General features: G+C 38.1%; 1 protein-coding gene and 2 non-coding genes across 7 annotated transcripts in view; 1 reads left to right on the top strand and 2 right to left on the bottom strand.

Annotated features, from left to right (window-relative positions):
- Window positions 1–16574, top strand: part of LOC114883013 (ankyrin repeat domain-containing protein 6) — an 82462-nt gene that overhangs the window by 41467 nt on the left and 24421 nt on the right. For all 5 annotated transcript variants that reach the window (XM_029200299.2, XM_029200304.2, XM_046290213.1 and 2 more), the window contains one exon: window positions 7288–7389. In XM_029200299.2, the coding sequence (XP_029056132.2) occupies window positions 7288–7389 (102 nt within the window). The remainder of the gene's footprint in view (window positions 1–7287; window positions 7390–16574) is intronic.
- On the bottom strand, window positions 2713–2785 carry Trnar-ucg. Its single transcript has one exon. It is a non-coding gene; the product is annotated as a tRNA-Arg (tRNA).
- On the bottom strand, window positions 15310–15429 carry Trnal-caa. The gene is made up of 2 exons: window positions 15392–15429; window positions 15310–15354 (listed from the first exon to the last, which is right to left on the bottom strand). It is a non-coding gene; the product is annotated as a tRNA-Leu (tRNA).

Here is a 16574-nt window from a genome sequence, read left to right as displayed (position 1 = left end):
ACTTGTTATACCTTTACACTTCATACATTGCCGTTCAGGTACAAGTAACACTTTGCAATCTGATTCAGATATGTTGCATTGATATTTATTACTTGTAATCATTAGGTGTATGCAAAATGTATGACTCTTGATTTCTATAATTATATATTCCAATTCGTAATGGTAAATTAAATTAAAATGCTAATGGTGAAGTAACAGCTGCTGTAGGTTTGATAAATATAAATTATTTTTATTATTCGGTCGTTCTTTCACAATTTATTACATTTTTAGTAGGAGTGTGTTGGTACCCTTAACCCTTTCGCTGTCACGATGGTCCCATGGGACCAGCGCTTGTCTTTTCATTTGGGCCATGGTGGTCACCGGTCTACCATAAGAAAAATGTGCTATTGGCAAGATTGTACCGTTATTTTAATATATTTCGCAGTTCTTTGCCATTATAAAATTTTTAATATGAAATTTGTGGCCCACCGGTGCGAGTTCAAAAATTCGTATAACAACGAAAGGGTTAATTTCGAAACAAGTAAATTGAAATGTGAATATTGTGGTCTAAGATGAGAACAGTTGAATGTACTGTTGAAAAATACCGGATGAAAAATAAAAAGCGAAATGGATGAAGAAAAGAAGAGGAATGATGAAGTTAATAAGGAAGAGGGTAAAGAGGTGTTTGAGAATCATCATTATATCGCAATCATCTCTATTTTATATCCGGAGAATTAACGTAGCACATCGTTTACCAGCACTTGCGTTAAATTGCAGTTTCAAATATTATAAATGATACATGCCCGGTGTGAGAGTAGTAAAAGAGAAAGTGTGAAGGAAGATGTTCGATAAAAGAAGTTTCTTCCCTTGATAGTTTCATGGAAATCAGTAATTACGAACTTTCTGTTACTCCACAACCTTCTTACTAATTAAAATATATAATTACTTAACACAGTTATTAGAGAGCCTCCGTTAAATGCGACCTTGTATTATATCTTAATGAACTCCCTAGTCTTTCACAATAGACAATTATCCTGATAGCGGACTAATTAATTATTAATATTAAAAAAACATGAAAATTTGCATCCGAAATGATTTGATTAAAAAAGAAAATGAAGAAATAATTTTGAATCAATGATAAATGCAGGAAGAAAACAGAAATACTGCGAAGAATGATAAGGAATGAAATAGGGGAGGAAATAAAATATAAATAAAACACGAGACTGTAGTTAACCTATGACCGGAAATGGTAGGTGCAGGCATGGTAGAGGCGAGGGAAGGGCGCGTATCCGTTTACGGAGGAAGAGAGGAAGTGGAAGGAGGATTACCTCCTATAAATCAATGTGTAGGCGTTGCAACGAGCTTTCCCCCTGATTATTTACATATACGCTAGTAAATAATTGATTTTACCACCAGGCGTCGAAATATTTTCACGAGTTACGACCCTACGCGAGTTCCTATCGGCAATTTCGCATTTGTACTTTGTTCTCTTAAAAATCTCAATCGGATATTACCCGCGCACCCCTAATTAAAATTAAAAAAAGATAAAAGTGAAGTTTCCTCGGTTAATTTTATTTTCTATTGGTCATTCAACCACCCCTTCGTTGCTTAACCCCTATGAAACGATGCGATCTCTTCTCCCCCCTATTCTTCGTCTATTTCTCGTTCTCGCTCCATCGTGAGCGTGCATCGGACCGCCTACTTAACGTGGATAATTTTATTTTCTCGAGGATCGGCACCTAGCGAGCGTGGCCGGTCGTGAAAGCAACAAATTAACCGACGACACTATCGTGGGTCGATAGCGAGTATGTGCTGTGAATTATAGAGTGTGTTTCGCGCAACCTTTGCCGGTATCCGTTTTAACCGAGTTGTTACAACGCTACCTGAACGAGCCCCCTTTTCCCTCTCTCTGACAAACGTAATTACACCCGGTAATTGCGGTTCTCTCATTTTTCATGTTTCCAATGATGCTTCGATAACGTTCTTACTAAGTTTTGATCGAGATAAGGGAAGAAGGAAACACCTTTTCTTCGAATAATTGTGTGTTTGAATAGTTTTGGTATATTTCAATGAACTTTGAAAAAAAAAATAGATTTAAAAAATTCTTGAATTAAAAAATTATAGAATATTTTAATAATATTTGTGCGCAGCTGTGTCGACGATTAATCAATACACGAACCTCCTGATTATAGAAAGGTTCGTTTATTGATTGAACTGAACAATTCATTTTTAGATAATTACAAATAAAAAATTAGATTTTTTTCACGTATTCTATAGAATTTTATATTTTTCTTCTGTTTGCAATTGGATTAATTACAGTGATACAGAGAAACTTATCAATGCTTTAACGGAGACGTTTCTCTTATCACTACAGCCTTGGCTTTAAAAAAGAGTTTAATCAACTTAAATAGCATTCTATTAGATAAAAGTAGAATATTTCGTTAGTCATAGTGAAACAAATCGGTCGAGAAATTCTGAGAAAGAAATGAAAATTATTCTATATAAAACAGAAAATAGATGATTGATTTTATTCAAACAAGTATCAGTAAATAGATGATAATGCATAATCAATTTGTCTACTTTTGTGTTTTATTATACTCTTCAAAATAGTTGTAAAATAATGTAGACAAGAAATATTCTACATAAAAATGGTTTCACCAATTTCCTTTCGTTTTCATATCCTTGGTAATATTACGAACGAATTTTTCGGATAAAAAAAAGAAAAAATTGTGCCGACCGTGACAGGATTCGAACCTGCAATCTTCGGATCCGAAGTCCGACGCCTTATCCGTTAGGCCACACGGTCTATTAGGGGTAGTTACCCCAAACATTGAAGACCCTGGTAACATTCTACCTTAAATTTTTAATAAAGTTTATTCAGTTCCTTCTATTTCATAAATTTACCATCACACATCGATAGAATAAATTTACAATTGTTCTGAAATTAATAAAATATAAAAATTATCAAAAATAAAAGTCAGCTCTAAGGTATCTCGGTTAGTGTCTTTTACTCGATCAGATTCTACGACTCTGTACAACTTTCTTCGTTACAGAGAAAGAAAATTTTAGGTTGTATCTATGAAATAAATATGTTAGACGGTGCGTGAACGACGTTCACAGAAATACGTTCTCCCACACACGATCGACGAGTATCCGGACGAGTGTCTAATGTATTCACCCCTCTTGTCTCGAAGAGTCAGCCGAGGCATGCTAATTGCCTTTTGGACAATAGTGGGATACCGCGTTGGCATGCGATTCTCTAGGCACGTTCTACCTTACATCGGGAATATTTTCGTTTGCTTTCAACTGCCACCAGCCACCTCTCGCGATTTCAGACGTCCCTGGATATTCCCCGACACAAAGAATCTCCTCTAAAATATTCTTCGGCGTTAATTTCAAGGGTAAATTTAAACCGTGTTCTCGCGTTAAAAACGACGAATTTTCAAATGAAAAAAAAAAAAGAAAAATCCACAGAGTATCATTTTAAAAATATTTCAAAAGTCACGCTAGATCTTCGAGAAAAGAGGAACGATCGTTGGAATAAAGTACATATTAAGCGTTCGTGGGGTTCGAACGAGGCGGTTTGAATAGTCTGGTTCATTTAGATTCCTCGGTGCAGCTCGTGCAGTGTAAAGGACGTCGAAACTGTCCCGTACGCGCACGCCTTTCGACGTTACGTGATGGAAGCTCGCGGACTAAAGCGCGTAATTGACGTAACAACGTGCATCGTGAACTTTAGCCGTGGACGGTGGCCATTTATGGCGTTAACTAACGACTAGGGAGCATAACGCGGACAGAAAGGGCTGACATAGCCATGGAACGCGATATTACGGACCGATTGCACCGGTGAAAGCGGACCATTGTCTTTGCTCCTTTACAGAGAACAAGTGTTTCCGCGCTCTTTGCTATGCATCCGCTTCGCATTTTGATTTATTCCAGTTTCACGGTGGATCTCTGGACTCTATAAATCCATCACAATACACAGAGTTTATTTTAGAAACCTTTCACTGAGAATTGTGTGTATAGGGTAATTTATAAATCCATCAGTAATCGAGAATTGTGAATATTGGGTAAATATCAATTCAAATTTTGTGTGATAGGGCCAGCCTTCTCACCTGCATCGTCATTCTTCCCCCGACCATCCCAGGGGTGAGGTGGACCTCGGAACACCGCCATTGTTCCCGGGGAAGAATGATTTGAGCGCGAGTGTAAATTTTACCTAAATTCTAACGCATCTGTTTGAAGTTGGAATTTCTTCCTTCATAAATTTCTATCATGGAACTTGGTCAAGATGGCAACTGAAGTTTATGGACGTTCTAACCATGATTTTCAATATTCCAGTTCTGCTAGAAATAGAAATAAATGAAACGTAGATTATAGATGGTTTCTCGAGCGTAAACTTCTCGAAGAGATTACTCGTTTCGCATCTTTCATCTGTTACGCGTAAATCCTGCAAGTAGTTGTTAGTCGATTGACAGTAGTTCACAATGCCTTTCAAAGCTTTCTCATATTTCCTACAGAACGTTAGCTCCTTTCTTTTTTCTTCGCGAAGGAATAATGTCTTCCTGGTGGTCTCGGTCACAGACCATTGCATCGAGTCAAGAGCTTCTCTAGCTTGCGAGTAATCCTCGTTGGTAATGATCGGTACCGCAATGTCAAAATGCATTTACCAAATAGTCGTGAAATTGCATTTTGCTTTACGAGCTGCATGGTCATTATTAACATTCTTGGATTTCAATTTGTTTCATTGTGAAAGTCTCGAAAATAGCATTAAAAAAGAAAAAAAAGAATGAAAAGAGAAAGAATTTCTTAGAATCTTTTGTCTGATTACAATTTTTAATGAATTTCAAAATTAACAGTATTGAGGGTGAAAAATATCGAGGTTGATAAAAAAATTCACTCATCCTCGATTTCTCAATTTTCATACTAATGTCATTAATTTGCAATGTTGAGCCACGCAATTGCTACGAAAACAAAAGGAAACGGTAAACTTGATGAAGAGATCACGCGAGCATCAGAGATTTATTAAGTCTAATGCCTGCTACGCGTCCAATTAAACCCATGAACAGTTTATCGGTGTTGAATCATTGTAATTACAACATTCTTGTCGGCTATTAACACTAAAAACTTCATTACATCTATAATGAATAATTGTCCTCGTTTTGTTTCTATTCGAACGTAACGTGGAAACTGAAACAAGTTGTTCGACATTCAACGCTCATTAGAAAATGAAAAAGAATTCTTTTGCCAAGTTTAGAGTTAATAAATTTAATTAAGAATTCAATTACTCAATTGACAACTATTTCTACAAAAAATACATCACGGTTCAATGTGAAACGTGCTTTAAGTCTCGTTTGCAAAGTTAGAAGCAACCGGAACCCTACAGGAGTAACATACTGTTAACCGAGGCTGGGACGGAGACCGCAACCTAACCACCGGTTAATTAATACCCATTCGACTTTAAGGCATTTATTTTCATAATGACAGCGGGGAACAAAAGATGTTTTATTAGCGCCGGGAAACTAGCGATTGCCGGAGTATATACTCAGCTTCTCAAAGGACGAACTACGATGTCGTAAACGTTGACGAACAACACTGTGAAAACGAATTCTCTCGTTCGACAAACTGTTTGTAGAAGATAATTATTCTAATGAGCGTCGTGGGGACGGTGTTTGAAAATTTATTGCTAAATTGAAAGTGAAATTGAAATTACTTCTAATTAATAAGCTTAACAACTTCAATTTCTCATATAACATAATCTGATTTCCAATAAAATCACAGGCATGATTAATGAGAAAAAATTGAGATTGAGCGATAAACAAACTAATAGCTTCGTCAAAATTAGAGCCGATCGGGTTCATTACAAACAGGTTAATAGTAAACGAAGGTGAAAGCTGGTTGATTGATTAGAGAAGGAAGGAACCTATCTTTCCTTGGTGTTAAAGAAGGAGAAATTGAGAGTTCCATTACTCAGAGGTAATTTGAATGATTCATGAGCGAGTACGTGTCATACGTGAAAGAAGAAAAAAATAAGTTATCGGCTGGTGATTTTCATGTAAAACTTGTCTGATGATTTTTCGCTTCTACTTGAAAATCCACACGGTGAAGGGGATGAAGTTTCGCTCGAAGGGATAGCTTCATGATTTATGGAAGATGCGTTCAGCTACCTACCACCTTGGTATTATTGGCATAATCCTGATATGTCTTCGTTGTAGCGTCGTCCTGATTGTAAGACGGTAATATCTTGCCATCTTGGATAATCTTGGTTCATCATTTGCTGACTTAAGATGAAAAATAGTTCCAAAGAGAGATAAAAATGTCAAAATTTGAAACTTGGAATTTTGGAAGGTAACAAAATTAAAAATTTGAAACTTGGAATTTTGGAAGATAACAAAATTAAAAATTTGAAATTTAGAATTTTGGAAGGTAAAAAAATTTCAGAGATTAATATTGAAAATAGTGAATTGTAAATTTTGGTCATTTCTTCCAAATTATCAACGCCCACGTTGAAACTCCTTTTTCTCCGATTTTCTACTTAACGGTACCAATCCACGTGAAACGGCAGACGTGCGAGACAGCCGGTAGAATTTATGCGCGACAGTTTCCCACAAGTCCGACGGTATCTGTGTGTGGACTACTTAAAGAAATTTCAGTGTCTTCAGTGAACCTTTTCCTGTCTAGGATCGTCCAGGACCTTTTCATTCGTGTTACGACCGAGATAACACGATCCTCTCCTCGTGAAATTACTTAATTTGTGATCGCACGAAAGATCTTTCGTACGATTTTAACGAGTTTCAAATGCCCGAGTCGAGGATTTTACTACATTTTTATGTCTTTCTTTCGATAGACTAGCGGAGTAGGTATAATCGCGATCGAATAAAATAAACCTAACCACTCAATGTTACTTCTTTTTACGATTTCTCTGCTTAGAATTGATAAAATCGACGTTTTACACTAGATGTTAATTTACTTTCTAGTATCTTGCTCGAACGTAGAATGTCATCTGCCATAAATATTTCTTGGGAAAAGTCTATCAGCGAGTCAACGGTCGGGTATAATTACGATAGATCGTCAGTTCGATCACGTTTCGAATGTTCAAATAATACGGTAATATTCGCGATATTTACAAGTAGAAGAAAGCGGTTGATAAATGTTTCATGTCTTTGAAATATCATCGGAGTTCTTCAGAATTCTTGTAAAACCCGTACGGCAGTCGTAAACGTGTCGTAAATCTTAATCAACTAGAGACAGATTTCAAAAGATGTCTTCATCGGACGTTAATAATTTTTATTTATAATCTTGTTTCAGACTGGTGTCACGGCATTGCAGAAGGCAGCCTCCGAGGGCCATTTGGAGATCGTCGAATTGTTGCTGAAACACAGTGCGGATGTCGCTCGTCAAGACACCGTGGTAAGTTTTATCTTAATCAATTTTACCTTTACGATATTGTATCGCGTCGGACGATGTAAATTAACATGCACAGGCATGAATTAAAATTAACGAAGCCCGAGGCGATCGAAACATCGCGGACCCCCTTAGACTCCACCCTTAAACCGGCGGTGTACCTGCGTAAAAATGATTAATCATTTTTCGAAACGAGCCAGGTTAATTAACGATTTAATACGCAAAATAAATAAAGTGCAAGATGCGTACGGGTTGCGAAAAGGATTGCATATCATTGGGAAAACAGGATGCTCGGGTCAGACGGGCATAAACGCATTTTTCATCTTCTCTTTACGAGTCTCTTTACCAAACAGACACCGGAATGTACTTACATTGATATGCGTATCTTCGTAATAAGAGCCTCAGGCGCTCAGCACGCGGTCCTTGAAGGAAAAAAGAAGAAAACTCGAGAGATCGCTACCAGGAAAACGTCCAAAGAGGATGCTCATAATTTCGCGTTCTTTTTAGAAGAAACAATTTACGAGAATTTTTACGCGTCGCTGCATCGGCAGCGATATTTTATCACTTTTTCAGAATCGATCCCTCCGGGCATGGATTTTATTCGTTTCGTAATGCGACTCGATGTGTCCCGCGGTGGTTAACGAGAACGCGACACTCGCAACGACGATATAAATTCCGTGTGCTGTACACTCTGCGTCGCCTGATAGATACGATTACCAGAGGGAAAATAAAATATCGGTGGAAGGCGAGTGCAATAAATTCAGGTAAATTGGGAAATCGTGGATCTTGCACGGTTCTTTTTTCTTCCGAGGAAAAAAGAAAGTTCTGCAAACACTGTCTCGATGGCGGGCCGTAAATTGACGGTGAAATTCGATACGGGCGAAATGAATTTGCGTTCCAGACATCTTGGAATCGAGATTAATTTAAAATAAAAATTTTAATTCAGAGTTTGGGAAATTGGTCAGAGATTTCCGCGAGAAATCGCGAAAGAAGTACCGCGTAAAACAGGGGGATCGTTAAAATAATCAAAGGGGTGAGAATAAATACTATCACTAAAAGGGTGTAAATTTCTGTTTAATTTCCGACATGAGAAAGCGTGTTCAGGAAGCGGCTCAATAATAGCCACGATAAAATAGCGCTTTTATTGCGATCTCTTGGTCATTTATTACAGCAATCAGGGATTAACATTACAAACACTAGAGATACGCGCAACACTTAGGTATCTATCGCGATAAAATTCATTAGCAATCAATCAGGGTACCGTGACATTGATAGGTGAGAATTAATCTGCAACGATGCATATTTTACCACCCCCGTGAATGCAACGTTCGTTTAAGAAATTAAATTGTATAATTTTAATTTTTCTTCGTTCGTGAAAAATGATCCTTGTCGTCGCTGTCATTTTCGATTTACATATGAATCGTTCACGTAATTGGCAACAAGATAATTGTCGAAGAAACAAAGTGTACACTTTGGTATTCGATCGATCCTATCTGTATACGTACTTGTCACTATCGTATGCAAATTAAATGCAAAATCCCTTTTTTTCGGGCCTGCGTTTCCAGTGTGCACGAACTGCACGGAACAGAGTTTCCGTTTGGTCGATAATTATCTCGTCGACAGGGTGCGGGGACACGGCGCGTTTCAAAGGTCAGGATATATTCGAATCGATATCGTGGCTATCATTACGTCGTAAAGCATTTAATGGCTGTCATTACCGATATTGTATCGCGTTATTGCAGGTACGTGTTAAAGGAACGCGTTCGACGATCGTTCCAAGGTTTTGCTCGTTTTAAGGTAGCAATTTGGCGAGCGGGACGCACACGCGAGATAAACGACACGAAAATCACGGGAGGCGTGCGTGGAACTCTTGTGCACTGATGAGGGTCACCGATCCTCAAATTTGCCGCGATCTTACCGATCGGTTGCAAAACATCGCCATTCTTTTTGGGACCTCGTGCCCCATAAAAAAAGAATTACTGATCAAAGTTTAATTAGATGGTTAATTTACATAATCAATTCAAATTCCTACATCAATCGTCAAATTGGAAATTATTTAAAGTGAATGTTTTTGAAAAATATCTTAAGAAATGCTTTTATTTTTTTTCTCATACAAGGTAGAAAATTGCAGTTACACTTTAATCGCTCGATTTATACACTTATCTATAAACATTAATTACATTAATGGACATCCTGTTCGGTTTAATGAAGGCTGTAAAGTCGATCGTATATTCAAGTCAAACATAACTCTACATCAAGAGAAATAATTTAATCCTCGATTCTTAATATTAATATCGTGGAAATTATGAAAGGGTTGAGAATCGCTGTTCTGTGTGTACAACACTTACATCCATGGATGGTAATTAACATCCAAAACACACAAATAAGTCGTTCGATCAGGTTCCCTCGCGTATCGTTTCTTTTTCATTTTCACCAAGTTTTCGATTAAATATTAGATCATAAAACTATGTAGTTAGCAGTGTACGCGGTTGAAGCGTTTGATCTTCCGACTTGCCGATTCGAAAGCGATTAATCCGCGGCGCGGCGCGTACCGAAGCATCTTCGATTGATTATTATCGCGCCGATAATGATAGCCCATATCGGTTGAATCGTTTAATGAGCATCAGGCACTTTACGTTGAAAGGACCGGCCGTGCAGGGCCGTAATGCCGTGGTATTAAACCGACGGGAAACGTCTGATCTCCCTCTTATTCCAGAAGAGTTTCGCGGAATACGACGATACCAAACGAATTGGTTAGATCATCTGGCGATTACCTTAAGAAGATGAGGATTTATTATTTCCCTGAGCGACTACTGTTTACGTATTTACACACTTTAATACTTTTATTTTGTCAAAGATATTATGGAAATGTACGTTCGCGTATCCGGTCGAACACGTTTATGCATTTATGTATTTTACTGAATCCTGGATAAAAGCGGTATTATAAAGGTATTTCGAGTTGTCAAACCCTGTACGAGGCAGCACACCTTTCAGAAGATAACAGCATTTTCGCGAAGAGAGAATTCCTCATCGTCGTGTACAATCAGGCGGGCAACGATTTAACAAGGTCCAATGCAAAATTTCGCACGACGGGGAGTCGTATGTGCACCCTCTATCTCTTTTTTCGTATTCCCCGTTCCCGCAGCTTTTGCAATCCTCTCATCCGATGTTATCCGATCGAGTGACGGCTCGAAGCGTATTCGCGGCAGCCAGGATGCAAATGTCAAAAGATTGGAGAACAGCAAAAGCAAAATATCCGCGATGAGAAGGTGGGATATCGACGCTCGTGAATCGATTACCGATAGCGAAGAGAAAGAAACGCTGGTAATGCGCTACCATGGACGACGCCAATCTCTGCACGTTGCATTCTTCGTCTTCTACCTTACCCGAAGCTTCTTTCGTCTGCGAATTATTTGAAATTCACGTTACATTCTGTTCAGAATCTAGACATTTGTCGAAGTGGGCGAGTTTGACCCGAATTTTCGGATACCCGAAATGCAAAATGAATTTTAAAAATAAATGAATGTAAGATTCAACGACGAGATACGCGTATCCCTGAAATCTCTGAAGAACGTTCGACGATTTTGCATATTTTTTTCTTAGCTTCAGCAATTTTCCTGCGGTCGGTGGTTCCTTTTTTCTGAACTTTCGTTTCTGGTTAATCGAAGATTACAATCTTCCCTCTGGCGGGTCTGGTGTGTTGATAATTGCTTCATTTGGATATGGGACTACGCTCGGTTTAATGGTATATCTTGGGTATAATAACACGTTTCAGTTGTACATTAAATATTTTATTTGTTGGTTGAACCCGCCGTTTGCTTTTCAAAGAAATTGTTGATTTTACTTTATCGATATTTCATTATTCGTTAACCGTTGAATAAATGTTCCCTTCAGATCTTTTCATATGTAAATATAATTCTTTCTCGAATTGTCGATAATATTTCACCATGATAAAACATCAACTACAGGGTAGCATGAATTCCTGAAATACCTCGATAATCATAAGCGTTTCTACTGGAGGAACTTATTACGTTTTCAATGACGATAAATCGTACTTTAGCTTACAAGAGAAAGTACTTACACTGAACGGGGTATCTCGCTCATTAAAGGCTAGACGCTTTTAATACGGCTAGTTGGAAAAACTTGCTGCTTGCTATTAACAAGGAATAACGATAATTTTCGTTTCATTACGAGCTTGAATTTACGCGTATGCTCGTTTAGTTGACACCAGTCCCTTATCACTGTTTTTACGGTGTCTTTCTATCCAGTCTTTTCTTTCTTTTCCAAACCGCATTCCGTTATTCGAAATATTCTAACAATACGTTGAATAATAATCGTGATCCATCGACGTTGATCCAGAATCGCGTGGAAACTAGGAGAAACGATTTCTCGACTCCTATTCGTCTCATTTGTCACATTTACAACGCCTTATGGTCGTCGAGCTTGACCGCGAAAGTCGATCGGGTTCGTCCCCATCGAAGGTCTGGTTTCCATGTTCGCGATTGAGATTTTCTTTATACCGTACACCGCGTGATCCACTTTACTTTTTGCCGAGAGTTCGAGCACTCTCTAGATACCGCTCGCGACGACGCGACGCCGATTCGCGGCGTTCATGTCGCGGCTTCTAATTAAAGGCCTCTTTAGTTTTAAACAAAATTCTTCTTAATAAATATTCTCGCTGGAACGAACGGACGTTCAGCGCTCAGGGCTACTTTGTTAAGCGATTTTACTAGAACGGTTACTGGCTTAGCGCGAAGCAACTTTTACGATCTAGTAATTTCAGAGTTGATCGGCAATTCCCCAGTTACCGTGCTACGTGTCGTGAGGGACGATCGCGTGATTCCGGAGGACACAGGGCGCGTTTCTAACACGCGTTGCGTAGCTCTCACGTGTCGCGAGGCGTGTCAGCTTCTGCACGAGATACCCGCGGATATTCAATTGCAATGCATTTCCATGAAGCTTCCGAAGAAGATGTTAAGGTATCTTCAGAGAAGCGACAGACGATGCATTTCACAGGGGTGAGACATAATTTTATTGGAAATCGATCGAGAATCTAAAGGTTACCTGTGAACGTATAATCTTCTAGGTCTCGTAACAGCATTTATTTTTTAATTTTTTTTTTTTAATTATAAGTGGTCACTGAGAAGCCTAGTATTAACGTCATACGCAGTTAATTTTTTTAGACCCAGTTTCCATTGGTAGGGTAAACGGCACTCTACTGTCTCATTTGACTAGCTTGAATACCCTAACCACTGCTTCAATCGCGTATCAAATGGTCGATTTCGAAACGTAGAAAGTCTGACATATTACTATGTATTGCAGGATATCATGACTTCAAATTGATACTCCATAAGCGGTGTTTGAAATTTTATCGGGACACACTTCCCTATTATGGTATCGATCCGATGCCGTATGGAAAATCGAATTTCCGGCTAGAAAGCGTTATTCCATTACACTTGCATCGTGTATTCCCATATATCGGCTATATTTCGCATTCCGGTGTGCACGTGTGAGCGCCGATTAAGGGAATTGAAACGCTATACCGCGTGCATCGGTGCACCATCGGATTTACACTTTCGCTAGTCGAACGATTAAGCGCACGCTAGATACAACAATTTCTCTGAACCCTATTTACAGAAGCAATTTATGGGTGAAGAGCGGTAGTTGCGCGCTGATCGGCCGCGGTCAATAAAGAATTCACCAGCCGAACGATCGCGTGTTCGAGCACGGCTAAGCGATTTATAAGGTATCGGGGGCCCGTTTCGTTTCGCATTAGTTAACGATTACACATCGTTTAGATCGTGTTTCTTATCGTCTCGATGTTTCGTGTTCTTTGCCCGAGTACTCGGGATGCCGTTCCATCGGCGTCTATCCAGGATGGTTTATGCTGAAATAATGCGAATCGCCACGAAATATTGCCATTCTTCATCGCTAAAGAAAATGTTACGTCGTTTCGATAATCTGTGTGCCATTTTTTCAATTATTACAAAATAACGAAAGAAAATGAAAGGCATGCATTTATGAATGGGTCAAAAAGTACATTAAATCAACGTATCAATGATAGAGTGAAAGCGAGCCAAACACGCCACGGTCATAATTTCTTGAACTTTCACAACCTCATCGGGGCAAATGTATTCAAGAGCAACTTGTAGAATCTTGTAAATCTCTCGAAGAAACAAACTCGACCGGGAATGCAGTTTTAAACAAACACGGGGTGAAAAATGAGTGGTAAAAGGATCATCGTGGTAACCTTTATGAAACCACTGTTTTCTCCTTTGATTTTTTTTCTTCCACCTTGATGCAGCTTCGCGGTCGTTCCAATTGTGGTTTCAGAGAAATCGCTTCTGTTCGTTCCGAAGGCTACAGTCATTTTCACTTTGGCTACTTAGAATTCTCTTTTTAATCCTTGGGACATTCAACGCGTTGAATATAATAGACTTAAATAGACGATGACCCCTTAGAAGATATTCTGTGACCCAAGAGTCATGACCCATAGATTAGGAATGAAAATACTAGATAATGCAGGAACCTTCGAGGAACTTTTACCCTAATTATACGTTGCCCGTCTAATTGGCAATAGTGGAGAAACTAGAGGAGAAAGGTAAATGGCATCGGGTTATCCCGTGAAAGTAGCGTAAGTTTGTTAGTGTTCCTCAAAAACTTCTGTTCAATGTATATTAATCAAAAGCAGCACGATTCTCGTTAGCTGAAACAAAGTCATAAGTCACGGGACGAATGACGGTTCTCGTTTTTAATGTAGGTCGATAACGCGACTATAAGATCGACTTCGTTCTCTTCCGGCATGCCTATTAAATTAGACGACAGATTCTGTTTTTATTTCGGCGGATGATGAACGAGCAAGGTTCAGATGTAGGAGTTTGATGTGGTACAGTTGATTAGAGCTTGTCTTGGATACAGTGTTTGATAAAGTTCCGTTAATCTCCTATTCGAGATTATTATTCATGGAAGTAAGCTGATGTTTTAATCGGATTGACGACGAAGCTTTGGAAGAATGTTGATTGATTTATTAACAATAATGGAGGGTCAAGGAGAAAGAGACAAAGTAATTAATAAGTAATTTCAATTCGAGAAAATGATCGATTAAAAGATTTTACGTCTGGTCGGTTCGTGATGGTGTTCAACTTGAAACCGCGTTCTTGACAGAACAAGAGGTAAATTATCAGGAAAGACCGTTTCAGTGACTGTAAATTTCATTAAGTGACGGTAGGTAGATAATGCGACCCATATACCAATTCGTTTGGCGTATTCGAAATGCCAGTGGGCGCCTTTTAAGGCCATTATTACACCATTCCGTGATTCCAAACGCACCTCGATTCATTGTACACGGCTCGTATCTATTGTGTCATAGTATTCGTAACTACACAAGTATCGCGTGGGAAATGCAGGAAAAAATACCGCGAACACAAATAGATTGAACGAGAAAAGCGGTAAACAGAGGTTGGCATAGTTACTCGGTCTATTGTCGTTGTATTATCGTGGAAACAAAAGATGATTTCGCAAGAGTAACTGTTAATCGTATATTGCAAACTATTATGGAAACAATTTGCTTCGTAATTACAACAAGGAAACGTGGTTTCAATTACTGAGGTATTTTACATATTAATAACTGTACTTCAAATTTGTCATTGAAATATTTACACTCGTTAAAAATTTAGAATTGTTGAAGAAGTTGAAAAATAATTATTATTTTATTAATAATAATTATGAATTTATTAAATAAAATTAGTTTTATCGAAATATATGAATTAAAATGAAATAAAAAAGTTATTATGAAAAGTGGATTTGAACTCGCGTCACCTCGGAAGTCGGTAGTGATGGCGCTCCGATAGAAAATAATCGCGAATAATTCAGGTATAAATGAATGTTTGATTACCAAAATATGTTGAATTGATTCGCAAAAGAATTTGTCAGAAGTGGGATTCGAACCCACGCCCTCATTGAGGACCAGAAGCCCCATTTGAACCCGTTGAACGGGCAAGGTAGTCACCTTGAGTCTGGCGCCTTAGACCGCTCGGCCATCCTGACATGTGAGAGTATTCTCTCAACATATCGCATATAAGTCGTCGTAGCGTGATACATCTAAAAATATAATTTATAAGTAAATTAATGTTATAAAACATGATTTATAGATAATTCAATAGCTTTTCATTTATATATAAAAATAATATTCACAATTAATTATTATTTTTATTATACAGGGTGTCTCGCATAACATAAAAAATATAAAATAACATTTTTTATTTGCAACTTTATTTTCGAAAAAATTTTTAAATTTAAAAAGAAGTATTCTTTTAATATTCCTGATTTCTTAATTACGTATCTAGCTAGTGAATCATACGAGCTTCTACTTTTTATTACAAAAAAAAGGAAAGTTAGAAATTGTACGGTAATTGAAAACAAGTCTCTATCAACAAAATAGAGAAAGAATCAATCCCCAGAGAGACTGGTTTTCGCGAAACGATCTCATTGATTGCAATTTATTAGGAACGTTAACAGAGGTGACGATTCCCCGAGTGAAAGTGTAACGTCGTAAGGGAAAAAGCACGATCTCGACGAACATGGAATTACAAGCGTGATAATTAGTCGTGAAAGTGTATCGATAAAAACGGTTCACAGGACGATTTTTCTTGGTTGTAACGAGCTAGCCGTACGAGCATTTTTCACCGTTGCTCGCTGTCTAATCATGTTATCAATCTTCCGGCTGCCATTCGATCAAGAGAAATCGTCGACCGGGTAAAAAACTATGTCTAACCGCGTATCAACTCGATACCACGGGACTCGAATCGCACTTTTATCCAATTAAGTTGACACGTATTTCACGAGACAGACGGCGGTGTTATTTTGCACCCGGTTGGCCCAGATTTCTCCGCGCTTTATATGGCAGAAGCGTACGATTCCAGGATCCTTAGGGGCGCGTTAACCTTTGACATTTCATCCTGGTATTTCATCATGAATCAAAATTTAAAATATAATTTGAAATATAATTTGAAGGATTTTAATTTTTAATTTTACTAATATCATATTCCCACGTTCCACTTGTAAATATTTCATAAAGAAATTTTAATTACCCGAAGATACTTACATCTCATCCTGGTATTCCACCAGGAATCAAAATTTAAAATATAATTTGAAGGATTTTCATTTCTAATTTTTCTAATATCATATTCCCA

Source organism: Osmia bicornis, chromosome 2 (assembly GCF_907164935.1).
Source record: "Osmia bicornis bicornis chromosome 2, iOsmBic2.1, whole genome shotgun sequence".
Lineage (NCBI taxonomy): Eukaryota > Metazoa > Arthropoda > Insecta > Hymenoptera > Megachilidae > Osmia > Osmia bicornis.
This window is presented reverse-complemented; position numbering and strand designations above follow the sequence as displayed.